At 40.9% G+C, this 25,569-nt stretch overlaps 5 protein-coding genes and 1 long non-coding RNA gene across 12 annotated transcripts; 5 read left to right on the top strand and 1 right to left on the bottom strand.

Moving 5' to 3' along the window:
• Positions 1 to 708: 708 nt before the first annotated feature.
• Positions 709 to 2,818, bottom strand: LOC126618914 (uncharacterized). The gene is made up of 2 exons (XR_007621887.1): positions 1,952 to 2,818; positions 709 to 1,298 (listed from the first exon to the last, which is right to left on the bottom strand). It is a non-coding gene; the product is annotated as an uncharacterized LOC126618914 (long non-coding RNA).
• A 326-nt stretch (positions 2,819 to 3,144) lies between these two features.
• On the top strand, positions 3,145 to 3,747 carry LOC126618906 (histone H4). Its single transcript, XM_050287124.1, has one exon. It carries the CDS (start codon positions 3,218 to 3,220, stop codon positions 3,527 to 3,529), a length of 312 nt encoding a protein of 103 aa, XP_050143081.1. The 5' UTR covers positions 3,145 to 3,217; the 3' UTR covers positions 3,530 to 3,747.
• Positions 3,748 to 4,346: 599 nt separating this feature from the next.
• On the top strand, positions 4,347 to 7,497 carry LOC126618863 (ACT domain-containing protein ACR9-like). Its single transcript, XM_050287063.1, has 6 exons — positions 4,347 to 4,606; positions 4,714 to 4,935; positions 5,057 to 5,162; positions 6,048 to 6,399; positions 6,665 to 6,949; positions 7,026 to 7,497. The coding sequence occupies exons 1-6, from the start codon at positions 4,453 to 4,455 to the stop codon at positions 7,170 to 7,172; spliced, it is 1,266 nt and encodes a 421-aa protein (XP_050143020.1). The 5' UTR covers positions 4,347 to 4,452; the 3' UTR covers positions 7,173 to 7,497.
• Positions 7,498 to 7,565: 68 nt separating this feature from the next.
• On the top strand, positions 7,566 to 11,717 carry LOC126618869 (zinc finger protein GIS2-like). Of its 5 annotated transcripts, none has more exons than XM_050287074.1 (4): positions 7,566 to 7,711; positions 9,779 to 9,907; positions 10,766 to 10,858; positions 10,975 to 11,717. In XM_050287074.1, the coding sequence occupies exons 1-4, from the start codon at positions 7,704 to 7,706 to the stop codon at positions 11,510 to 11,512; spliced, it is 768 nt and encodes a 255-aa protein (XP_050143031.1). In that variant the 5' UTR covers positions 7,566 to 7,703; the 3' UTR covers positions 11,513 to 11,717. The 5 variants fall into 5 exon arrangements, with proteins under 5 accessions (XP_050143031.1, XP_050143038.1, XP_050143055.1 ...); XM_050287081.1 differs by having other exon boundaries at positions 7,568 to 7,711; positions 10,993 to 11,717; XM_050287098.1 differs by lacking the exon at positions 7,566 to 7,711 and adding an exon at positions 8,946 to 9,110 and having other exon boundaries at positions 9,712 to 9,907.
• A 704-nt stretch (positions 11,718 to 12,421) lies between these two features.
• On the top strand, positions 12,422 to 13,410 carry LOC126618897 (enoyl-CoA delta isomerase 1, peroxisomal-like). The gene has a single exon (XM_050287116.1). It carries the CDS (start codon positions 12,567 to 12,569, stop codon positions 13,281 to 13,283), a length of 717 nt encoding a protein of 238 aa, XP_050143073.1. The 5' UTR covers positions 12,422 to 12,566; the 3' UTR covers positions 13,284 to 13,410.
• An 803-nt stretch (positions 13,411 to 14,213) lies between these two features.
• LOC126632827 (enoyl-CoA delta isomerase 1, peroxisomal-like) lies at positions 14,214 to 24,431 on the top strand. 3 transcript variants are annotated; one of them, XM_050303332.1, is made up of 2 exons: positions 14,214 to 15,877; positions 24,170 to 24,431. In XM_050303332.1, the coding sequence occupies exon 1, from the start codon at positions 14,322 to 14,324 to the stop codon at positions 15,036 to 15,038; it is 717 nt and encodes a 238-aa protein (XP_050159289.1). In that variant the 5' UTR covers positions 14,214 to 14,321; the 3' UTR covers positions 15,039 to 15,877; positions 24,170 to 24,431. The 3 variants fall into 3 exon arrangements, 2 of the variants coding, with proteins under 2 accessions (XP_050159289.1, XP_050159283.1); XM_050303326.1 differs by having other exon boundaries at positions 24,061 to 24,431; XR_007626845.1 differs by lacking the exon at positions 14,214 to 15,877 and adding an exon at positions 21,129 to 21,187 and having other exon boundaries at positions 24,061 to 24,431.
• Positions 24,432 to 25,569: the final 1,138 nt, after the last annotated feature.

The raw sequence follows: 25,569 nt of genomic DNA, 5'->3' as shown, positions 1-25,569 counted from the left end.
ATTCTCATGTGCATGCGCATGCATAAAAGCTTTTCATTTCTTTGGATATCCATTGCCTCTTCAAGGGCATGACGCTATCTCTTCCAGGATAGTCATAATTTAGAGAATGTGGATCATAACCTCCTCTTGAGCGTTATAAAGCTTGGATTTTAATCTCCACTTTCGGGAGTTGAGTCATTGGAACCTATATGTCTATTATGCTTCATGTATGAGACATCAACATTCCCATGTCTACGGATTGTCCTATCTGGGACGTGTATCCATGCGGCGACTGTCATGCTTCTGGCATGCAACAGTTATGCTTCGGGAATGCAATAATTCAGTAGTGCCATATTATTCTTCTTTCGAATAACTGAACCTTTTGAGTCTAAAAATCTGCCACGCTTCAGGCGTGCAACAGATAAATCATTTACTGTCTCATTATTTTATCCAACAGAGACATCAATTCTTGTAGGCACATTTGCAGTAAGTATATATGATTTCATCACTTTCGTTGCATCATTCAATTATTCATATTTCATTTTCTCATTGATTGCTTCGTGAATCAAAATAAGACAAATTCTCTTCGTTCTTCTGGAACGGTCTTTTCTCATCATTCTTTTGGAATGATATTTTCTCATCGTTCTTCTGGAACGATATTATTTTCTCCCCCTAATGGCAGGAAAATTGTCTTATCAAAATGACAGTCTGCAAACCATGCGGTAAACATATCCCCAATCAAGAATTCCAAATATTGAATGATAGATGGTGTTCAACATCAATGCCTAATCTGCAATGATGCCTCATTTCAGTACGTTGTGGCAGTCTTACAGGCACATAGACAACACAACCAAAAACTCGTAAATGTATAATGTTTGGTTGGTTCCAAACCCGAGTTGTACTGAGAAGTATTGATGGTCGGTAACATGTCTCAACCGAATTAATAATGCATCATGTAAAGTTTACATGTCCCCATGTAGAAAATTGGCAATTTCGTTTTCATGAGCAGAGCGCGGGAAATTAATTTCATTCGCTTAATAAAGGCTTCTGCTAAACCATTTTGAGTATGGACATAAGGAACTTCTGGTCCTTATTTAATAGTCTGTAAACTGAGACTCTTATGGCTTTTATTACAATTAAGTTAAGGCACTGCGGCACTTCAAACTTACGGTACTCATCTAGGAACTTCATGTCCTGATCTTCAGGATCAAGGGACTTCATGCCAGATCCTTTTGTATGATGGAACTTCGGGTCCAATCATTTTATATGATGAGGATCAAGAAACTGCAGGTTCTGATCTGATCAAGGAACTTCAGGTCCTGTATATACTCATAGTAACAAAAGATAAGTACAATAAATAAATTAAAGCAATAGGCGGTAATTCCAATCATAGTAAATAAATTGCATTTAAGTAAATAAAGCTTGTGACAAGGGCTTTAATTCAGCACCATTCACATAAATCAAAACTTAAAGCAGTAGGTGGTAAAACCGTCCATGATAAATAAATTGCTTTAAAGTAAATAGAACTTGTGACATGGGCTTTAAACCAACACCATGCACATAAATATCAAAGCTTTAAAGCAAAGGGTAATAATTCTACCCACTGTAAATAAATTGCTTTAAATAAGTAGAATTTGTGACATGGGCTTTAAACCAACACCATGCACATAAATATGTCAAAACAGAAAATGCAATGATTAAGTCCTCATGTTTTGCTTTTTCATTTTCTTGGTCTGCCACTTCTTTTGTTTCATCCCTTTTATTTTTATTATTATTTCACAGTTCGAAGTCATTTTGGTTACTCAGTAAATAATAGTAACAATAAGTTCCAATTGGTGTTCCTCCTCCGGTAAGTTTCGAAAAAGTCGAAACGGTTCCCATAAGTTTTGGAGTCAAGAGTGTCTGCAACTTATGAGAATATCAAACCGTTAGATTTAGTTCAAAATTTAGTATGATATGGATAAGAGGATACCAAACAACTTTCGTGAAGAAACAATTTCGATTTGAGCTACCGAAATGGAGTTTTGGTACTCATAAGGTGGCTGCCCAATTTTCTGCGGAAATTGGAAACTGGTTTGGTATTTCAGACATCTGCGACGATCGCACCGTTAACATTTTCTGAAATTTTGATATGTTGTAGATACTGAGCAGACGAACAACTTTCAAGAAGAAAGTATTTTAATCCGAGGTCCGCAAGTTGGAGTTCAGAGGCTGTTTACGTGGCTGTCAAATTCTTTACGAATTTTGAGTATGTACTCTTTTGCTTCTGCAAAGGATGATATACAGTCATACAACAATATATATAGTTGCTTCAAGAAAATCAATTGTACTGAGATTTGAAGATGAAATGAAAATTGTTTCTTATCTGTGAGATTCCAGCTGAAGGAGATGAACATGATTTGTGGCGTTGTGCTTTCCACTGACATGAGAGCTTCTCGTGCTGATAACGTGTTGTAAAATCGACTATGGGTGCAGTGGAATAAATGAAACAAGACACAAAATTTACGAGGTTCCTCTACAGTCAGTGTGACTAGAGTACGTCCTCGGGGCAGCAGTGGTGCTTTCATTATAATTTAAAATAATAGGAGTACAAAGATAACTCTCTCTATTATCTCCTCTCATCTTCCTCTATTTTCTCTCTTCCTCTTCCTTCTCTCTCTTCCTCTTCCTTCCTTCCTCTCTTTCCTTCCCGTGAACTCTCTCATTCATCTATCTATTCTTCCTTTATATAAACAAAAGAAATCACTATTCACTTTACAAATTTTCCACAAATAAATAGTGAAAATACTGTGCATAAATAATAACAAACTATTCATGTGGACCATCCACATAATATTTACAACAAGACATATAATTTGTGACGTTACACAATTATAATCAGCTCAAATTTATAGTTAGTAGCTATTTACACGAAATTTATAAGCCTACCGCCAATTATTTGGCAGGCCAAAACGGTAATTTGAAAATAGCGGGAAACTCGCTTCAAAATTTCCAGATCTCTCGATTCAAATCCCGCCCAAAACAAAACAACGATCCGCGTCACGCATATCCCCAAACAACACGCACCGTCGATCTACACTTCATCAACGTCTCAAAATCATCCAAACTCAAAGCCGCGGATCGTCAGCTCTCACCCTTCCCCCGCTATAAAGGCAACTTTACCTGTCTCGCACCACAGCTCACCGCACACTCCACTCTCTCACCAAACTCTCTAACAACGGCACCGTAATCATCGAAGATGTCAGGACGCGGAAAGGGAGGCAAGGGCCTGGGCAAGGGCGGAGCGAAACGGCACCGTAAGGTCCTCCGCGACAACATCCAGGGCATCACCAAGCCGGCGATTCGGAGGCTGGCCAGAAGAGGCGGGGTGAAGAGAATCAGCGGGCTAATCTACGAGGAGACCAGAGGCGTCCTCAAGATCTTCTTGGAGAACGTGATCCGTGACGCTGTGACGTACACCGAGCACGCCCGCAGGAAGACGGTCACCGCCATGGACGTCGTCTATGCTCTCAAGAGGCAGGGTAGGACCCTCTACGGATTCGGGGGTTAATTTTGTAAATTCAATCCTCGGGTTTCGAATGGGTCGGAGTTTTAGATTCGGGTTGTAATTTGTCGCAAAAGTTTGGAAATTGAAAGGATCCTTTGGTTTTTTGGATTTAGCAAAGTAGTACTCGGCTGTTGTTGGCTTGTCGTTTTCAACAGCGACCTGAATTAATTTTGTTATTTAAATCATTTTTACGGCAATTATTTAAAATTCTGAATTTAAAATTCTTTTTCTTTTTAACATACAAAATTTTTATTTTAATTGTGTGGGGGAGTGTGTTAATTCAAAATGTGTTAGTAATAATATTGTTTAACATTGTTTTTATAAGAATCAAATTTAAATATTTTTACATGAAAATAAAGAAGAATATTATTAAATTGTAGTATTAAGTTGTTTTATAAATACAAAAAAATGAATTTGGATTTTTGTTAGATTTTCTTGGTTAGGATTTCGAAAATTTATGAATTATATATGTTTATTATATATTGTGCGGTTAAAAATTATTTTAATATTTTATTTAAAATTATATACAAAAATAATATCGAATAAAAATTAATTATAAGATATACGATAAAAGACTATGATTTGTACATCATCAAAATTTTAAACAAAAGAAATCTGGAAAGGATTCTGTTGGCCAAAACATGACAATAATCAGTTGGCATAAAAGATAAAAAAAACCGTAAATGCTGTTATGTGGCCCTCGGCTGCCGTGTGACCGCTAAAAATTTCTGACGTGGCACAATCATTTTGTGGGCCCCAATAACGAATCCGACAGAACCTCACCCCACCATCGTTGGCGGCACTTGAATCTTTTTACCCGAGTTGCAATCCCACTAAAGTCGGTCGGGACGCCACAACCTCTCCTATGCCATCCCCGAAAGGCCAACGATTCCCAGGGGTAGTTTCGTGATTACCCTGATTCCGCCATGGGCATTCCCTGCGACGACATCGTCGTTATCAAGCCGGGGAAGGCTCCTGACGAGCCCTCCGTCCTCACCGTCAACTGTCCCGACAAGGCCGGCCTCGGCTGCGACCTCTGCCGAATCATCCTCCAGTTCGGCCTCTCCATTACCAAAGGAGGTAATTCAAATCTGCAATTTCAAATTCTGGCACCTGGGTTTTTCGAATTCCTCAATTTGGCACCTGGGTTTTTGAGATTTTGAGATTTTTGGGTGTTTTTGTTGCAGATTTCTCGACGGATGGAAGGTGGTGCTATATAGTGCTGTGGGTCGTCCCCCACCACGAATCCCTGAAGGTCGATTGGGAGAGGTTGAAGGATCGGCTCTCGTCCGCGTGCCCGTCGTCGTGCTTCTTCTCGTTTTATCTCAATCAATTCTCCAACGTCCCAACACCCTCTCCGGTCTATCTGTTGAAGTTTTGGTGCCACGACCAGAGCGGCTCACTCCACGGTCAAAATCTCAACTTCTTCATTAATTTTATTGGGTTTTCGATTTTGTTCTCGACTGTTGTTTGTTTTGTTCATATGGTTGAGTAATGAAGAAGTTATGGTTGTTTTTTGTGTAAATGTAGATGTTACCAAAGTGCTCTGTGAGCTTGAAATTCTGATTCAGAGAGTGAAAGTGATGCCGACCCCGGATGGCCGAGTTTTGGACCTCTTCTTCATCACAGATTGCTTGTGAGTTTTTCGTGCGCCTTTTGAAAATTGCGTGTTGGTGTTGTGGTTATTAATCTTAAGAACTATCCACTTTTACTTCAACAATATAATTTTTACTTTAGTATGCTTCACATTCAGGTGTCCATGATTGATTTTGAATAGTTGTCTGGTTTGCTAATTACGCTCGAGATATCGGAACCAGCTGCCAGTCTTAAATTCTCGTGTTGGTTTATGACCCTTTTGAGTTAATCCCATATTTTAAAGGAATCTAGATGAATTCGGTTGGCAATACATTGGGCGAATTATCTGATCTGGTTGTATTGTTGATCAAATTACATAAGCGAATTTGATGGCCTATGTGGCAATTTGGATTTGGATATTACATAACTTCCCACCTTATATGTCAAAATTTATTTATTCATTTTACTTATGTTTTTTTTTTATCTTCCTTATTACATAGTTTGGTATTAAAGTAGCCCACATTAACAAAAGAAATTGCATTAATGACCCCAGTTAACAATTCAAATTAATGAAATGCTGTCCCTTTAATCCTCATTGGCTTTGGCTGATCGATGGGAGTAATTATTATGCCAAAGCTAGCCTTTTTCTGTCCACTGTGGCAGTTGACATCTCGGTTGGAGATGCTCTTAACTGGGAGAACTGTGTATGTATTCTGGGTTGTCAATTTTTTCATTTCTTCTGTTAGTACTTTGAATTTTGGATATCATTCTTCCCAAACTTGGCTGATTCTTTTGAGTTTAATACCAATCTAATGTCCCGGCATTCACTTCATAAGACTAGTTTCAGAGAGTACACAATGTGGTGAAGAGTTGTAATTGCTCATAAGTGTTGGTTATACCTTGGAGCGTTTATTAACCCCCATTATTTGGTACCATTTACTTTCAGGGAGTTGTTACACACAAAACAGAGAAGAGACGACATATGTGAGCATCTGATGGCTGCTTTAGGAGAGTATTGCATCACCTGTGAGCTTAAGTTGCCTGGACCTGAGTATGAAAGTCTGCAGGGGAATTCTTCTCTTCCACCAGCCATTGCTGACGAATTATTTAGCTATCAGCTGAAGGATGACGAGGCTTATCCAAAAGCTATCTCCCAGAACATGGGAACGGTGAACAAGACCAGTATTACAGTGGATAATTCATTGAGCCCTGTTCATACGGTGCTGCAAATACAGTGTGTTGATCGGAATGGCCTCTTTTATGACATTATGAGGACTTCCAAGGACTGCAATATTCAGGTACTTTTTCATGATGTCTTGAAATTCTGTTGTCCAAAAATTTTGGCTGCCTCGATATACCAGGACAGATTTCAGTCAGACAGCCACTTTCTTCTATGTTTCTTGAGTACCATTTGTTGGTTCTTGCACCTGTAAATATTTAAGGAAAAGAATCTTCAGTTTTCTTTTTTAGCGTTCATAACTCCCATTGGATATGACTTTTGTGTTTTGCTATTATATTTGCAATTAGCAGTTTACTGATGCAAGTCTGTTGTTTCTCATTTAGATTGCGTATGGTAGATTCTCGTCACCTGTGAAAGGCTTCCGAAATTTGGACCTATTTATTCAGCAGACAAATGGAAAAAAGCTTGTTGATCCTGAAGTTCAGGTTGCATTGTGTAATCATTTAAAGGAGGAGATGGTTCACCCACTGAGAGTGATCGTTGCCAACAGGGGCCCAGAAACTGAACTCTTAGTTGCTAATCCGGTTGAGTTATCTGGAAAGGGGAGGCCCCTCGTATTCTACAATGTTACTCTAGCACTGAAACAATTGGGAGTATCTATTTTTGCGGTAAGAATTTGATGTGAGTTTCCTTTTTGTGGCATGCCCTCTTGCGTTCTCTCATTATTTCATTGTTGATTTGCAGGCTGAAATTGTAAGGAATTCAACTTCAGTTTGCCAGTGGGAAATCTACCGATTTCTTTTGGATGATAGTCGTGAATTTCCATTGGTAAGCAAACAAAATAGGAGTAATATTGTAGAGAGAGTTAGAAGAACCCTCATGGGCTGGTGAGCTGTTACATTTGCTCCCCTTTTGAGGATCGCATCCTCGAATTCTTTCCATCTTGTAAGTGTGCTGTACAGCAGCTCCGTCCAAATAGTTATGGTTATCTGCACTAGTAGAGTGTAGAATCTCTACTGACTATTTTAGGAGGAAGTTCGTGGTCGTGTACTAAGACTACTGTGAGACTGCAGAACTATGTTTTAGCTCGCAAAGCTTGCCGTCAATATGCAACTTATGTTTTCTTAAAATTTCGAACATATATGTACTCCGTATGTTGTATTTTCATCTTGAAGTGCTTATATCGAATGGAAATGTACTCTGGTTTTCGTAGTAACATGGTGTGTGTTCATCTGAAAGTGATTATTTCGGCCGCTTTGGTGGTTATGTGCAGGTGCATATATAGAAATGCCACCTCTTGTGCTACCTTGCTTTCGGGCCGTTTGAATTGTATGAAACGGAACTGAAACTGCTGATAGCCATTCATCTGAAAGTGGTTATTTCGGCCGCTTTGGTATTTTCATCTTGAAGTGCTTATATGGAATGGAAATGTAAGCATATTCTTATTAGCATTCATATTTCTATTTATCACACCCAATTGCTTGCAAAGTTTTTAGGTTTTTCCTACGCTTGTTGTATGCTTTCACCTCAAGTGCTTTTTCATGGATCACTTGCATTTTTATTAAAAAAAATTCAATGTGCTTTTAATAGAAGTGCTTTTACTGACGTGCTTATATGCAGAAGTAATTTTTAAAAATGCATTTCTAAACAAGCCCAAGGGTACAGCCACATTGGCGTTTTTAGTACACTGAGTGATATTGTATTTTATGCGTGAAGTAATAATATAAGAGAGACTAAATTTGTAGGCAAAATTTTGAAAACTAAAAGACATGGAAGTTGATGATTGGTTTATTACTTACACATTGATAGACGTGCTTATTCTTATTAGTGACACATCATTTAGTTTGCAAATTTCGTCTCTAAATTTAGCCTTTCTAACATTATCCTTATGCATGTGGTGAGTTAAAAATGGGTTCAGTTGAAAGTAACTTTAGAATTTCTTTCAAATTCCATCTAATTTTTTAGCCCATAATGCTTCTTCGAACTCGATTTGGCTCACTTAATCACTCATGACTCACCACACATTCTGTTGTCACACTTTGCTAATTAGCGTTCAAATCCGTTGAAAGATTTCTACAACTATGTTGACGTGGCATGAATGAGACTTACTTTATCGAAATAGCGCAAACATGATCTTTTTCGGATCTTCTTGGTGAGGATCTTAGGGATTTGTAAATTATGTCTATTCATCGTACATTGTGCGATCAATTTTTGTCAATTACTATTTGTGTTTAATTTTAAATAAAAATATTTAAAATGATGGATCCCTGGAATCCTCACAAAAAGGATCTGGAGAAGATCCGAATTCGAAACAGCGAAGGGGTGTGCTATACACACACCTCATTTTACTTCTCACACACTCCTTGATAATTTCTATCCATTGATATTCTTAAATTCATTTGATCCAATGATCAAAAATTAAAAAGATATGTGATAAGTAAAATGATAATGATATGTGTGGATATCACATTCCAATAGCGAAATGTCTGTCAAGTAGACGTCAGGTGGCATAAAAGAACATATATTTATGATGCTATCCTTACTGATTGGCCTTTATTAAAAAAAAAAAAAGAAAGCTTATTGGCTTATTGGCTTTTTGGAGAAGTGGCAATTTGAAAACATAAGGCCAAACACAGCCTTACTTTGACCAAACATACACATGGCGGTAAACTGTGTCGTCGTACAAATCACGCTCATCCTCGTCGAGAAATGAAGCAATAAATAAGCTCTGCTCTCTCTGCTTTCAAATCCCCAAATTCTTCAATCTTAGGGTTTCCTCTTCGTCTTCTTCTTCTTCTTGCATCTCAACGTTTACCTCACACGAACTAGGTAATCACTCTTCCCTTACGCATATAAATATATATACATACTGTATGTATTTGGTTTTGAGTTTTGAAGAAATCGCTCTGTCATTGAATTTTCACGAATTTGATCGATTTGTATGTGTATGTAGAATATGATTTATTTTCTGTTCGTTCGTGTTGCTGAGAATACAGCAGACTGAGAATAAATTAAACTACTGATTTTTATTTTTTTATTTGTTTGGAATTTAAAGTACTGAGAATGCTTCAGACGGAGAATACATCGGTCTGAGAATACATCAGACTGAGAATATATCTTTCATGGACTTAGGTTGTTAGTCTCGAATCGAATCGGAGACGCGGGCGTTTAAGAACGTTTAAGTTTTGTATACATTGTCAAGCGTTTGTAGTTGTAAACATGTTTGGGAACTTTGCATTTGGATGTGTTTCATTTACTTGAGTTGCCGGTGTAGTTATAGCTCTTTTGGCTAAACACGGAGTTCCACTGGTTCCGTGTTTTTGGAAACTGAGTGATGGTTAACATTTTGTTGGGATAATTGGATATGGTTCTAGTTTCATGTAGTTGGTTTTTGTGGTCATGTTAGCAATCGGAATACTTCTTCTGGCAGGCAGGTTGCTGCGCTCGCTAGCTTGTTCTTGTTTCGGTTCTTTTCTTATAAGGATATTTCGTTGAAGGTTTTGCTTGGTGGTCTCCAACATGAGTGTGAATAGAAGTCAAAGCCCAGAACAAGCCAAGAGATACCGCAGCAGAGAACGCGCATCTTACCATGATGCTCCATATCCTAGTGAACGCCGCAGTTATAGGTATCTCATTGAACGTTCTAACCTTTGTTTCCAGTGTTTTCGGTTTCATTTTGTCTTTTCTCGCTCTGTGGTACTCATAGAGCAACTTGAGATGATTATGTAGCCATCCCTTGTGTTGGTATGAGCTTTGGTGAAGTTTTGTGTATTTTCTATCATTTATTATTCTATATCTTTTGGATCTAGATCGTTGTTTTAGTATGTAGATTATTACACGTCAAGAATTAAATTATAAAAGTATCCACATAGTTTTTGAGACAGATGACTTGCTAGACAAGAAATTGAAATGGAGATATAGTGCTGCCATCACAATATGTTAAAAGTTAGCAAATTTATGAGACAGGATGCGAATTGAATTTGAAAAGTTAATAAGTTGGAACAATAAAACCAAATACTTCATATTACTTAAGAGTTAGGTACTTCCAAGCTTCGTCTCATTTTACGCTTGGTGTTGTTCATAATTATTGGTAACCTACTACAAAAATGCTGATTCTAACCTGAATTTTCATCGACTCTCCTCAGGAACTATCAAATCTGGTGCTAGTGTTTTGTCCTTTCCCCGTGTGTATTGTATTACTGGTTTAAAGTGGAAAAATCCTGTAAAACTTCGCTCTGTTCGTGTGCCTGTAACATTTAATACTCAAAGAAATTTTGTTTTAACTGTTCAAGTTGACTTTAATTTCCATTGGCTGAAGTCCTCCTTTCTGATAATAATTCGATAGGTAGCTATGTATAACGCACGCAAACTGATCTCTTGGTATTTGGACTCCATATGTTTATCAAAACTGAGATAATCTTTTGCTGCTACATCTTCCTACATCTTCAATTTCATGTCGTAATGATTATTCTGTTATTTTTCAGGCAAGATTGTCTTTGCAATAAATGTAAACGGCCAGGGCATTTTGCAAGGGATTGCCCGAATATGACTGTCTGCAACAACTGTGGACTTCCAGGGTGAGTTCTGCCGAACCCTTCATTTTCCATATATGGTTTTAAGAGTTATAGAAAATAGGTTGCACGGAGGACTGCAAATCCTGATTTTCGTCTGTGAAATGTTTTTCATATTCAAGTGCTGTATGTTTTATCAGCCACATTGCAGCTGAATGCAACTCAACAACTATGTGTTGGAACTGCAAGGAGCCTGGACATCTTGCAAACCAATGTTCCAATAATCCAGTCTGCCATATATGTAGTAAGAAAGGCCACCTGGCTCGCGATTGCTCGTACCCTAGTCCTTCATCCCATGATGCTAGGCTCTGCAACAACTGCTACAAACCGGGTCATATTGCTGTCTATTGCACAAACGAGAAGGCTTGCAACAACTGTCGGAAACCTGGACACCTTGCCCGTGACTGCCCCAACGAACCTGTTTGCCACACCTGCAACGTATCAGGTCACGTGGCCCGCCATTGCGCCAAGTCAAGCCTAGCCCCAGACATCAGAGGCCCTTTCCGCGACATCACGTGCTGTAACTGTGGGCTGCCAGGCCATATCAGCCGAGAGTGCATATCGGTTGTCATCTGCCACAATTGTGGTGGAATGGGTCACCAAGCTTATGAGTGCCCTTCTGCGTTGATGATCTACGGTCGCGGCCTACGAAGGTATTGAGTATTGACCACCTAATGAGTAGGGAGTCGGAGGTTTCATATGTAGGATTTGCTTCTCAAGTTACACTACAGTAATTATGGCTTTACTTATCCCAAGTCTTATGAGTAGTAAATGTACTGGGCTTTTAGTCAGACGTTCATTCGTTATGGCAATATCTCAAACCTAATCCTTTGTGTGAATGTTATGAAACTTTGTAAGAACTTTTGAGTCCTCAGCCTACTCTCCTATTGTCAATTAGGGCTTAAGATGGTACGATAGCATTCCTATTTTTTGAAAAAATTATGAATTATTCAAAACCTGTTTGATACTCTACTTGAATTCAAATTTTTAAACTTAAAAATAATTTTTAAATTTTAGGCCTTAAAAACTTGTTTGGTATGATTATTTAAAAAAAATTGAACTCAAGACTAATTAAAAAATATAATTTATTTTCTAAAAAAACCAAAAATGAGTTTTTAGAGATTTTAAATTTAAATTTACTCATTTTGTTTTCTCTCTCCTCCCTTCTCACTCCAAATTTATCTCTATTTTATTCATTCTCTCTCGCCCTTCTCTTTCTTTCTTTTTTACTTTTTTCGTCTTTCTTCTAATCTGTTTTTTTTATTCTCTCGATTTTTTTTTCACTCTTCTTCCCTTCTATCTCTTCTGATCCTATAATTTTTTTCTCTTTTTTTTAATCATCTTTTACTTTTTTTTTTTCTTCTCTATCATCTTTCTCTCTCATACCCTTATTTTTTGATTTTTTGTTCAGTTTAAATTGTAAGATTTAAAATTTTTAAATATTTTTTAATCTTCAAAAAAAAAAAAAACGTTCGGGTACTGTTTTCAAATGAAACCTCAACTTCGTCGAAAATACGATTACTTTGAATGCCGGCTTCAAATACTTTGTGGTTTGAAGTCAACTCTCAAATGGTGGCTTCAATCCACCAATCAATCAATAGCCCGCAGCTTTATATTTTTTCGATCTTGGCCAAATTTGAAACTTCAAAGTATAAGCATTTTCTTGAGAGAGAGAGACAGAAAGAAGGGAGATTTTCTAGAGAGAGAGAGAGAGATGTGTACGTTAGAGAGGAAAGGCAACATCTTCATCCTAACGCTAACAGGCCCAGGCGAGCACAGGGTCAACCCCACTCTCATCGACTCCATCCGATCCGCCCTCAACCAAGTCCGAGCCGCCGTCACCACCACGGCCTCGTCATCATCTCCCTCAGCCCTAATCACCACCGCACATGGCAAATTCTTCTCCAACGGCTACGATCTCTCTTGGGCCCAGTCCTCTGAATCCCGCATAGAGCTCATGGACGCCAAGCTCCGGTCCCTTGTCGCCGATCTCATCTCCCTCCCGATGCCCACCATCGCCGCCGTATCCGGCCACGCCTCCGCCGCCGGCTTCATCCTCGCTCTCAGCCACGACTACCTTCTCATGAGGAGGGACCGCGGCTTCATCTACATGAGCGAGCTCGACATCGAGCTCCTTCTGCCACGCTGGTTCTTGGCGCTGATCGAGAGCAAGGTCGGCTCGCCGGCGGCTCGGCGCGACTTGTTGCTCAGAGCCGATAAGGTGAAAGCCGACGTGGCAGTGGCGAAGGGGATTATCTACTCGGCGCACGATAGCGCGGAGGAGACCGTCGAGGCCGCGGCTAATTTGGGGGAGGAGTTGGTTCGGCGGAAGTGGAACGGACACGTGTACGCTCATATTCGGAAGGACTTGTTGTCTGATGTTCTGGATGAGATCCGCAGAAATACTACTGGCAGAAAATCACGACTGTAGGTGATAATTTGGTTCGGGTCGGGTCTGTTTTTGTTTTGATTGGCCGAAAATTGATGTGAGTTTTGTTGGGTTGGATTTTTCACTTGTCTGTCATTTTATGTTACCAATAAAAGATGGGATTAGCATATTCTCAAGATCTTGATCGAATAAAATCAGTTATTAGAACCATTCAATTTATTAATCTTCGTATAAGGGTTAAAATTACAAAAAATCATTCAAATCACGAGGATATTACTTTAAACCTATACAAAAAAGCTATTCTATACATTTAAATGAGTTTTTGCAGTGGTAATCTTCTAACGAAGATTAAAAAAATTAAACAATTTCGATTATAAAATTTATACGGTCTAAATACGTTATTCGTAAGAAAGAACTAGCTCATCCTCCAATGAAGGAATGCAAACATTATTCCTAATAAAAATTCAATTCTTCCCGTATTATTCTGTACCTAAATAACCTCAAATAAGTAGTTTATCACATACTTTACAATAATTATATATCATTCTCATTCATGTACATATCAAGTAACATGTATGTTTAAATCTGAGTTGTGAGTAAGAAGCTCTTCATGGCACCACCCCAACCTTTTTCAATACCACCTTATCTAAGTTATAATTTTCGTTCTATGGTTCAAAACCAATCAAAATCTAAAAGATAAAAAGCAAAAATTGATTCTGAAAAATCTTCATTGTTTACAACAATCAAACTATTTGATGAAATGGCTGTCGATAACAAATTCATTAAGTTAATCAAACATTATTAAAAACAAATCCATAAAGTTAATCCAACATTATTATATGTTTTAACCATTTTTTAAAATGCCGCCTTAATTGCATGAAAGTATTTCTCGATTGAATGTGACATGTTCGTTGAAGACAGAAGAAAAAACAAAAGAGGACAACATTTTATAATATTATGAAGTCACAAATGATGCATCAATTTGACCAATCCATGGGAAGAAGGCAAAGTCCTTGAATATTCGATCCTCCATAACCAAAGCTTAAACTTCAAATTCTAGAGAGAGAGAGAGAGAGAGAGATGTGCACATTAGAGAGGAAAGGCAACGTCTTCATCCTAACGCTAACAGGCCCAGGCGAGCACAGACTCAATCCCACTCTCATCGACTCAATCCGGTCCGCCCTCAACCAAATCCGAACCGCCGTTACCACCACCGCCACGTCATCATCACCCTCAGCCCTAATCACCACCGCGCATGGCAAATTCTTCTCCAACGGCTACGATCTCTCCTGGGCCAAGTCCTCCGAGTCCCGGTTGGAGCTCATACGCTCCAAGGTCCGGTCCCTCGTCGCCGACCTCATCTCCCTCCCCATGCCCACCGTCGCCGCCGTTTCCGGCCACGCTTCCGCCGCCGGATTCATTCTCGCTCGCAGCCACGACTACCTCCTCATGAGGCGAGACCGCGGCTTCATCTACATGAGTGAGCTCGACATCGAGCTCCTTCTCCCGGCTTGGTTAGTGGCGCTGTTCGATCGCAAAATCAGCTCACCGGCGGCTCGGCGCGATTTGTTGCTGAGAGCCGATAAGATGACGGCGGACGTGGCAGTGGCGAAGGGGATAATCGACTCGGCGCACGATAGCGCGGAGGAGACGGTCGAGGCCGCGGTTAGACTTGGAGAGGGGTTGGTATCGCGGAAATGGAACGGACACGTGTACGCTCAGATTCGCAAGGACTTGTTGTCTGAAGTACTGGATGATATCCGCGTGAATAATACCGGCAGTAGAGCGCGGCTGTAGGTTTATGGGTCGGATAGGAATGTGGGCTTCTCGGCCCAATAGTTTCTTTAGGTTGGACTCACTATATCTGGGCTGGTATCTTGGCCCAATATGCGCTGTTTGCCACTTCTTTTGTCATACTATGTTGACCACCCCCCAGAAAAGAAAAAGTTTCTTGTGATTGGGGAGTAATTTCTTTTAGGCTCGAAACATATTTTTAATGTTATAAATAAAAATTATACAAAAAAAAAATTTGTAAGTCAAATTATTTCCATTTAGTTTAACCCGAAGGGGAAAAATCAAACCATAAATTAACTAGTTAAGTAGTAGGCTTTTCTAGAAAGTTTGAAATTTGTTCATGATCAAGTTTCGTTGGTGGTTGAGACGTGATATACTGTGGCTCTGCGTTTTGAAAATGTATTTTGTAGGTATCACTTCAACTCATAAGTAGGGTGGTACCGTGGTTAGGGTATGGTATTCCATTAGGATGCGTTTGGTACGTGGGATGGGATGGAACAGAGTGGGACGGACGCGTTCCGTCCCATGTTTGGTGCGTTAAAATTATATGGAACGCCTGTTCCACGAAACGAAAATGTGTTAGATTTTGGTTCCATCTCCCCTCTGCAACGGGTTTTTCCATCCTGTGGAACACAAATTCATAACATTTTAAGACAAAAATACCCCTTCTTTTTTTCAATATTTACATCATCCAAAAAACAAACCCTAAAATTCTATCTTCTTCGTTCCATCTTCTCTGCCTGCCGTTGCCTTTTCCCGTAGCCCTCCTCCTCATCCTCTCCCGCAGTAGCTGCATCTCCAGGTTCGATCTTGATCTTCTCTCGTAGCCGCTACATCTCTAGGTTCAATCTCTGTTAGGTTTCCAGCCGCACAGAGAAGAAAAGGTTCAGAATAAAGGGAAATGCAGGAAAAGTTTAAAAGGTTAATTCATTTCCTTCCCCCTCAAGGATTACAAAAGGGAAATATATATCCACTATCCACTACAGACAAAAGGTTTGGTGCTGAGTCACCATAAGAAGTAATGCCATTACAATTCAGAGGGAACAACTTGGAGACAGTGAATAATGGTAAGGGCCCATCACGGTACCCCCTTACAAAGAGCCTGTCCTCAGGCGACAAATTCAGGGAACCGATCCAAGATAGAATCAGCATCCTCCCATGTGGCATCATGCTCTGGAAGACCGTCCCATTTGATTAACCAACGAGTGACCGCGCGATTTTCATGCTTGAACATACCACGTTGAAGGATTTTTTCAAGGGACCAAAGGAAGACACCATCAGAAGAGAGTGGAGGCAAGGTAGGAGAAGCTACCTGATGGTCACCAATTTTGGGTTTGAGCAAGGACACATGAAAGGTAGGATGAATGCGTGACGGTGATGGAAGATCCAGTGTATAAGCAACATTGCCAACCCGAGCGCGGACCTGGAAGGGGCCATAGTAGCGAGGAGCCAACTTCGGACAGTGGATTTTGGACACTGAAGTCTGCCGATAGGGTTGGAGTTTGAGAAAAACCCAGTCGCCAATTGTAAATGTCCTCTCAGAGCGGTGTTTGTCGGCGTGTTGGCGCATTCGGTGTTGTGCCAGCTGCAAGTTCTCACGTAAATACTTGAGCAAGGCATCACGATCACGAAGAGTGATGTCAACGAGATGAACCAGAGAAGCCCCAGGAAGATAGGTCGAGACTGTGGGAGGTGGGTACCCATAAAGTGCCTGAAAAGGGGTCAGTTGGATGGCTGATTGGAATGTGGTATTGTACCACCATTCGGCCCAAGGCAACCATTGAATCCAGTCTCGTGGTTTGTTCATTACAAAACAACGCAAGTAATGCTCAAGTGTGCGGTTCAATACTTCCGTTTGTCCGTCCGTCTGTGGGTGATAGGCGGAACTCTTGCAGAGAGTGGTGTTTTGGTGCTTAAAGAAGGCAGTATAAAACTCACTGATAAAAATGGGATCACGATCACTGACGATGGAGGCCGGCATGCCATGAAGACGAAAAACCTCCTGAATAAAGATCTCGGCAATCTTGGGGGCAGAATATGGGTGTTTAATAGCAATAAAATGCCCATATTTGGAAAGGCGATCCACTATGACCAAAATGGCATTGCGGCCATGAACTGATGGAAGGCCCTCAATAAAATCCATCGCAATGTCTGACTAAACTTGGGTGGGAATGGGAAGGGGCTGCAATGGTCTCGGGGGTTTCATGGACTCATAGTTGATCCTTTGGCAAGTGTCACAAGCTGCCACAAAAGTTTTCACCTCCTTTTTCAGGCCCGGCCAATTGAAATTGTTGGTTAAACGTTTATAAGTACGTAAAAACCCAGAATGGCCAGCTGCGGGTGAAGCATGAAATTCATGGAGAAGACGAGTCCGCCATGCAGAGGACGCCGGAACAAAAATACCAGTTTTGTAGTAAAGGAGATCTCCTTGGAGTGTGAAAGGAGCCCGACTTGCAGGAGCTTCCCTTAAAGCCGTGAGAAGTGCAGAAGTGTGAGAGTCCGACTCGTAAGCCGCATGAATTTCTGCAATACAATCGAAAAGGGGCTGAGAAAGACCCATTAAGGTAAGCATCTCTGAACGGCGGGACAGAGCATCGGCTGCGGCATTCAAAGTGCCGGGTCTATATTCCAGAGTATAGTTATACCCAAGCAACTTAAGCAACCATTTTTGTTGAGCCGGAGTAGTGATTCTCTGGTCAAGAAAGTATTTTAGAGTCTGGTGGTCCGTAAGGATCTTGAATGGGTGGCCAATCAAATAGGGCCGCCATTTTTGAACTGCAAACACCACTGCCAGCATTTCTTTATCATACACAGAAAGTGCCTGATGTTTGGGTGCCAATGGCTTGCTAAGAAACTCAATATGGTGGTGGTCCTGTGATAACACAGCACCAATACCGTGATTGGAAGCATCACACTCAATAGTAAATGGTTTGGTGAAATCCGGAAGAGCCAAAACTGGTGTGGTCGACATCGCCATTTTGAGGGCAGAAAAGGCGTTGTCGGCTGCAGGGGACCATTAAAAGTTGTCTTTACGGAGTAAGTCAGTAAGAGGTCGAGCAATAATCCCAAAATTACGAACAAACTTGCGGTAATAGCCTGCGAGTCCCAAAAACCCCCGAAGGGTACGAATGGTGGAGGGAGGCGGCCAATCAGCAATGGCCGAGATTTTAGTAGAGTCCACTGACACTCCATCTGCTGAGATGATGTGCCCCAAATATGCAATCGAACGTTGGCCAAAAAGACATTTGGAAGACCTCAATTTCAACTGATGGTGGCGTAAAATCTGAAACACCGTCGTTAAATGAGTCACATGTTGGTCCGCCGAAATACTAAACACCAAAATATCGTCGAAAAAGACGACGACAGATTTACGCAACAGTGGCTTGAATATAGAATTCATCAAAGCTTGAAAGGTGGCGGGCGCATTGGTAAGGCCGAAAGGCATGACAGTGAACTCATAGTGGCCTTCGTGTGTCCGGAAGGCAGTTTTGGGAATATCGGCCTCGTGTATTCGTATCTGATGATAGCCCGAATGCAAGTCTAATTTAGAAAATATGACAGCACCTTTTAATTCGGCTAATAATTCATCAATAATGGGAACTGGGAAACGGTCTTTAATGGTGACGGAATTCAGGGCCCGATAGTCGACACAAAAGCGCCAAGAGTCCGCCTCTTTTGCAACTAACAGTGCCGGCGACGAGAAGGGACTGAGACTAGGTTGTATGATACCAGCCGATAACATTTCGACAACTTACCGTTCGAGTTCCGCTTTCTGGGCATGACCATAACGGTAAGGCTTCACATTGACAGGACCTGTGCCTGGAAGCAAACGGATACGATGATCAATAGCCCGATGGGGTGGTAGGGTGGTCGGCGGAAGGAAAAGGTCATCATACTGAAACAGTAGGGCTTGAATAATAGCTGGTGCAGAGGTTGCCATAGAGATGATTGAACTGAGACTAGAGATCTGATGAAGCACATTAACCGAAGCATCAAGAGAAGAGTTCCCCTGCCGAGATATTGCTAACAATGTGGAAGGAATAATGGAAGTGCCCACCAATCGATAATTTGTTCCATCCACAGAGAATTCCACGATCTTGAGAAGAAAGTTCCATCCAACAAAGCCCAATGTCTCTAACCAGTCGAGACCAAGCACCATGTCACAACCCATGACGGCAAGGAGGTGAAAATTGTTCTTGAATGCATAACCTTGTAACCACACTGGAACATTGGAAGCCAAGCCTTTGGTACGAAAATAGCGCCCTGTTGCGACCATGACAGGCATACTGTGCGAGGAATCAATGGCCAAACCCAAACGGGTTGCCACTTGAGGGTTGATGAAACTTTGGTCAGCTCCCGAATCAATAAAGACGTGAACCGGGGTATTTAGTATGAACCCTTCCAGTCGCATAGCTTTGCCGCGAGAGCGCTTAGAGGCAGAAATAGCATGGAGAGCAATAGGGTGCTCAGGTTGTTCAACCAAATTCGGAGCGGGGGCAACAGGTTCATCGAACACCGGCGACGGATCGAGAACTTCATCCTCAGCAAGAAGCATAAGAATATGGGATTGGCGACAACGATGACCTGGTCTATATTGATCATCACAATTAAAGCAAAGACCCTGTTCGCGACGTGCCCGCATTTCCATCTGAGTAAGGCGAAGTACAGGCTTAGTAGGGGTTGAGGCAGGTGTGGGTTGAGAAGGCCGAGACAGGGAAGGTGTCATGGTGTGGGGGGCAGAAGGTAACGGAACCTGTTTAGAAGAGGTGTTAGGCGAACGGGAAAAACCCGGTCGCAAGGATGACCGCCGGCCCTGTTTGGTCTCGTAAATGCGAGCTAGCTCAATCGCACTGGCGAGAGACGACGGCCTTTGGGCCACCACATCATCTTGTAGTTCCTCTTTGAGACCCCCTAAAAATGCTCCTAAAAGCTGAGCATCGGACCAATCCGGAGTTCGACATGAAAGTCTAATAAAATGAGAAAGGGCCATATGAGAAAGGGCCATGTGAAAATTCAAAGAATCTGTAGGCCCAAAACGTTGCAGCAACTGAGTGGTGAAAGTTGCCCATGAAGACAGGGGAAAACGCATTTTGAACCACCTCAGCCAATGGGCAGCATCCCCACCGAGGGGTAGACCAGCGACTGTGGCACGGCAGCAGCCCTCAATCTCATGATAATCGAGAAATTCATCAGCCATTGCAATCCAACCATATGGATCATCCCCAAAGAAGCGAGGAAGCTCAATTTTCAAATGTTTCGGTCCATGGAAGGTGAGGGAAGAGGGTGTGTAAAGGTGGGGAGAATGGAGATGGGGTTCCAGTGGTTGTAAGGCGGATCCGCCAGTAAATGGAGGAAGATATCGGTTGGTGGGGGCAAGGGTAAGGGAAGGGGAAAATGGGGGTACGTTTGGTGTGGCGTAGGAGAAAGAGGAGGGTCCAGGTTCAACATGGGATGTGGATGGATGGGTGGTAGAAATGGGGTAGGAAGGGGAATTTCCCCATGTGGTTTGGGGAAGGGTTGTATGAACGGTGGAAAGGGGGGTAGACCCAAGAGAAACCGGTATGGAACCGATAGGGATCTGAGAAACGTTCTGGTTTGTGGGTTGGGTTTTGAGTGAACGAAGCTCTTCGATCACTGTCTGTTGAAATTGTTCCTGCCGAGCTCGACCCACCGACAAATCTGCGAGAGCCTGTTGCAGATCAGATATATGGTGTTGTAGATCATCTTGGCGGAGATTTATCATGGTCATTGTTTCACTAAATTCATGGAGCTGGTTGAATATTTGTTGTCGCTGAATTTCCTGGAGTTCTTCTGCCTCCGTGACATTTGCCACTGTCACCGAGGCTTTGTTTTTGCCCATAGAAGTGAACGAGGCTCTGGATACCAATTGTTAGGTTTCCAGCCGCACAGAGAAGAAAAGGTTCAGAATAAAGGGAAATGCAGGAAAAGTTTAAAAGGTTAATTCATTTCCTTCCCCCTCAAGGATTACAAAAGGGAAATATATATCCACTATCCACTACAGACAAAAGGTTTGGTGCTGAGTCACCATAAGAAGTAATGCCATTACAATTCAGAGGGAACAACTTGGAGACAGTGAATAATGGTAAGGGCCCATCAATCTCGGTCTTCTCTCGTAGCCGCTGCATCTTCAGGTTCGTTTTCTTGATTTTTCCATGGAAAATTTCAATTTTTTGGGAAAATATGATGATTATGAGAAAATAAGTTAGTTTTCTTGGTTTCTCTGGTTTAACTTGTGCTTGGGAAAAAGAACAAAGTCTGATTTCTAAGGTTTATTACGATTCTGGTTTGTAAAGAATTGGATCTGGTTCTGAGCTGTGCGATTTAGTGGGTTCGGTTGTGAGCTTGGCTTTGTATGATGGAAAAAGATGGTTCTTTCTGCATTTGGTCAGCTGAAATGTTAATCAGTTTGATGCATTTTAATGGTTATTTTACTGATTATTGGTCAGTGTGTATAATTGAGTTTTGATACATTTGGGTTTTGACCCAAATTGTGTTTTAGGAAAGAAGAGATGCTTTGGGGTCGTAAAATTAGTGTAGAATCATCGTTTGTGAAGTGTTTGAGCTAAATTCTTTTGGCCTTTTTAGGGGTTTTGGCAAATTCCATATTTTTTTTCACAAAAATTGGGTTCGGCATAAATAACCCTTTGTACTGGGAGTTAAACACACACTGAGAAGCCTTTCTTGCGTGGTGAAATCGTAAGAAAATACGTAGGCTAGATTGGAAAATGGGTTTGAAATGTCCCTCGGTCACTCATCCATATTGGAAAGCTGCATCACTGTGGGTTTTAGAGCATTTCCCTGAGACTGTAACAATTAACATAGATAGTCAAAGAGGTGTCTCTATGGGTGGAAATATTTTGGTAGGAAAAGGGGTTGAAGGGACAATGTAACGTTGCCTGCCAGGGATCTTCTTATTCCTTATTAGTATTTTCTTTTAGGGGGAAGGGAGAGATGAAATATATAGGTTTTGGCTAACATTTTTCTTAGTTTTCTATTCGATTCTTGTTTTGCATTGTGCTTCTTTTTCTTGTTAGTTGCTGTTGTATATTGGAAGGTATGGTCATAGTATGCGAAGCAAGTTGTCCTTGTGCATCAGTGGTGTCATTATTTTTCGTTGTTAGAACCTGTTTGTTGGCAATCAGTTGCCAAATTATCGGATATCTTTTTTGTTGTAAAATCATGTCCTTTGTCCAACTTCTTTTCCTCCCCCAGCCTAGTGATTTATTTTCTTGTTGCATACTTTATCCCACTTTATATTCATTGTTGGACGCTTTTGATTTTCCATGTTTAGCATCTTTAGCAGCTGCGATTCTTCATAAGGCCAAAGCTGCTAAAGATGGAATTGAATGATAATGCTTTTTCATTATTTAGGGGGTAAATTACATAGTAGCCCCTCAGGTTTGAGGTCTATTGCAACCCCATACAACAACTTTAAAACATTTCACTTTCATACCTCACGTACTATTTTATTTCAATATAATACATCCATTACATTTTCCATCCATTGATCCGTTAAGTGCTGACGTGGCTGCCACATTTGTCCCACGTGGCTGCCAAATGTATGCCACGTGGCAAAATATTAATTTTTTTTTTTAGAAAACCTGAATTTTCTCATTTATTAAAAAAAAAAAAAAAACTTAAACCTATCCCATCTCCCCGCAACCCCCCCCAAAACCCAGATCTCTTTTCCCCACCCTACAACCCAGATCCGTTCAGTTTTCCCCCACCCTTACCCACCCACCCACCCAACCCACAGAGGCCTTACGCCTGCCTTCCAGACCCACCTCAGTCAGAACCCGCCACCCTCCTTCGGCCCCCCTTCCTGCTCACGCTCGACGCGCCTCATCCTCCCCTCGCCCCCCTCTCCCCCCCCCCCGCGCTCGCGACCCTCCTCACCCAGAACCCGATGCCTACCCCCTTTATCCCTTCACCCACTATTTTCTCCTCTCTGCAACTCGAACCCTGCTTATTGGTTGACTCTGACAATTAGGTATGTATTTAATTTTGTCCTTTCAAATTTTGAATTTTTTCTGTGCTTGGTTGGTGGTGGTCTGAAAATGGAATTAGGTTTGCTAAGGGTGGGTGGGGTTGCAGATGAGAGAAGGGAGAAATGGGGTGGGGTGAATAGAAGAAAAGGATCGGGGAACGTGGTGGTGGGGTGGGGGTTTGCTGGGTTTTTTTATGAGATGAAAGGTGAAGAGAATGGAGGAGAAGGAGGTGGGTTGGGGGGGAAGGGTGAGGTTTCTGGGTTTGTTTGCGGGGGTGGGGAGTTGCGGGAGGTGGGTTTCGGTTTAGTTTAGTTTTTTTTTTTTTTTTAAGATTCATGTGGTTTTAAAAAAAATTAAAAAATTATTTTTTGTGCCACGTGGCACACATTTGGCAGCCATGTGACACAAATGTGGCAGCCACGTCAGCATTTAACAGATTAATGGATGGAAAATCTAACGGATGTATTATATTGAAATAAAATAGTATTTGAGGTATGAAAGTGAAATGTTTTAAAGTTGTTGTATGAGGTTGTAATAGACCTTAAAACCTGAGGGGCTACTGTGTAATTTACCCTTATTTAGGATGTACAAAACATGTGAGACATGATGGACACGATAATGCTCTGTGGTTGATTACTTGGTGCTTTTCTTTTGTAAAAGTTGCCCTTGTCTTTAACCATGTCAGACATCATGTAAGTTTGTAATTGCTTTGCTAGGAGTGAAGCATGCATGGGGTTTAGGAAAAATTATGTGAAATATTGTGACTTGCAAGTAGTTTTACTAGTGTGCGTGATTGTAAAAGATGGTCTGTTGAAGTTTATTTGGTGTTCTCATATGCTTATCTCTCCTCCTTGTATACGGGAGTTTTATCGTGTTGAATGAATTACCATTTGAAAAAAAAAAAAAACATGATTTGGAATTATCACAAGATTGGTCATTCATGGCTTGCTGATAAATTTGTGTCCTTTTTCTGTTTTATTATTACTTACCAATGCTCTTTGCTTTTTGTTTTCTAGGTCCCCATGTATGTTGTTGTAGCACATTAGATTATCTTAAAGATCCAGTCTTGTCCCAAATAGCCTTTTATTAGATGAATACTCAAGAAACATAAAGTTATTGCTTCAGGCCATGGGTATGTTGACTGATATGTACACATCAGTATGGCTCTACAGACACATCATCATGAAGGTTACACATCAGCAAGGCACACATCAGCGAGGCAGTTAGTTTGTTGAGATTGTAGGAATGTTGTTAGTCTGTTGGGATTTGTAGGGATAAGAAAGTTGGTTAGTAGCTTATGAGTGAAGCAAAGAATACTTGTATAAATAACGAACACCTCTCTCTGGAATTCCTTCATTGTTCAAGGAATACAATCTTTAGTCATTCACTTTTTCTCTCTAAATTCTCTGCCATTGTTTTTCGTTTTGCTTCTTCTGCCATGTCTTCAGTCAAGAAATGGCATAACATATATTATCGCGTAACATATCTTTAGCCATGTGCTACTGTAAAAAATATATCATAGATAAACATATATGTGTTCAAATATGAACAAGTTCACAAAAAAATAAAAATAAAAATTTGTCCCGTCCTGTTCCACGCATAAGCATTGTACCAAACAACAGACGGAACAAGGGTAAGTTAGTCATTTAATCTTTTGGTTCCATTTCGTCCAGCGCGTACCAAATGCAGAATGGAACAACCGTTCCGTTCCGTCCTGCGCGTACCAAACATAACACGGAATCTCCGTTCTGTCCCGTCCTATCTCGGCCCGTCCCGTCCCGTCCCATCCCGTCTGTGTACCAAACGGTACCTTATTGTCATCCAAAAAAGCGGAATCCCAATTTGGTTTTCATTGTCTCGTAAACTATTTAAATCAATTTTTTCCTCGATAAAATACTAAAGAAATATAATATATTGCAAAACAAATTTTTAGTCATTTTATCAGTGATTGAGGCGATGGGGATAATCACACTACTAAATATTAGTATAAGAATTGTTCTTTGTGCGAAAACATGTCTAGCCTTGTAAAGAATGCCAGAAAGGCTCTTCGTTGGGTGAAAACGTGTATAGCCTTGCAAAGTTTGTTATACTGGCTATTGGTTGTGTAAAAATGTGTATATCCTTTTAAAAGTTGTCATAGAAGGCTTTTGGTTGTCTGAAAGCGTGTTAACAGAGCAAAGAATGCCTTATTTGTGCGAAAACTTGCCTAACCTTCCAAAGGTTGCCATAAAGGTTTTTGATTGTGGGAAAGCATATATAGCCTTCTAAATGTTGCTGGAAATAGCCTTTTGTTGTATGAAAACGCGTCTAGCCGTTCCAAAACAATGCATGACCAGCACTAGCCTCACAACTTTTTTCCTTCAATAAATGCATTCATTCTCTATGCACATTACCATATACTTACACACTCAAAGCTTTGTCCAAAATAATTCATGATAAGAGTGGGAAAACCCTAAAGTTTGAAATGTTGTGAGGATAGACATTGATGTTTTAGGAAAGTTCTTCCTAATGTAGCAACCTATATC

The sequence above is a fragment of the Malus sylvestris genome, chromosome 1 (assembly GCF_916048215.2).
Source record: "Malus sylvestris chromosome 1, drMalSylv7.2, whole genome shotgun sequence".
Taxonomy (NCBI): Eukaryota; Viridiplantae; Streptophyta; class Magnoliopsida; order Rosales; family Rosaceae; genus Malus; species Malus sylvestris.
This window is presented reverse-complemented; position numbering and strand designations above follow the sequence as displayed.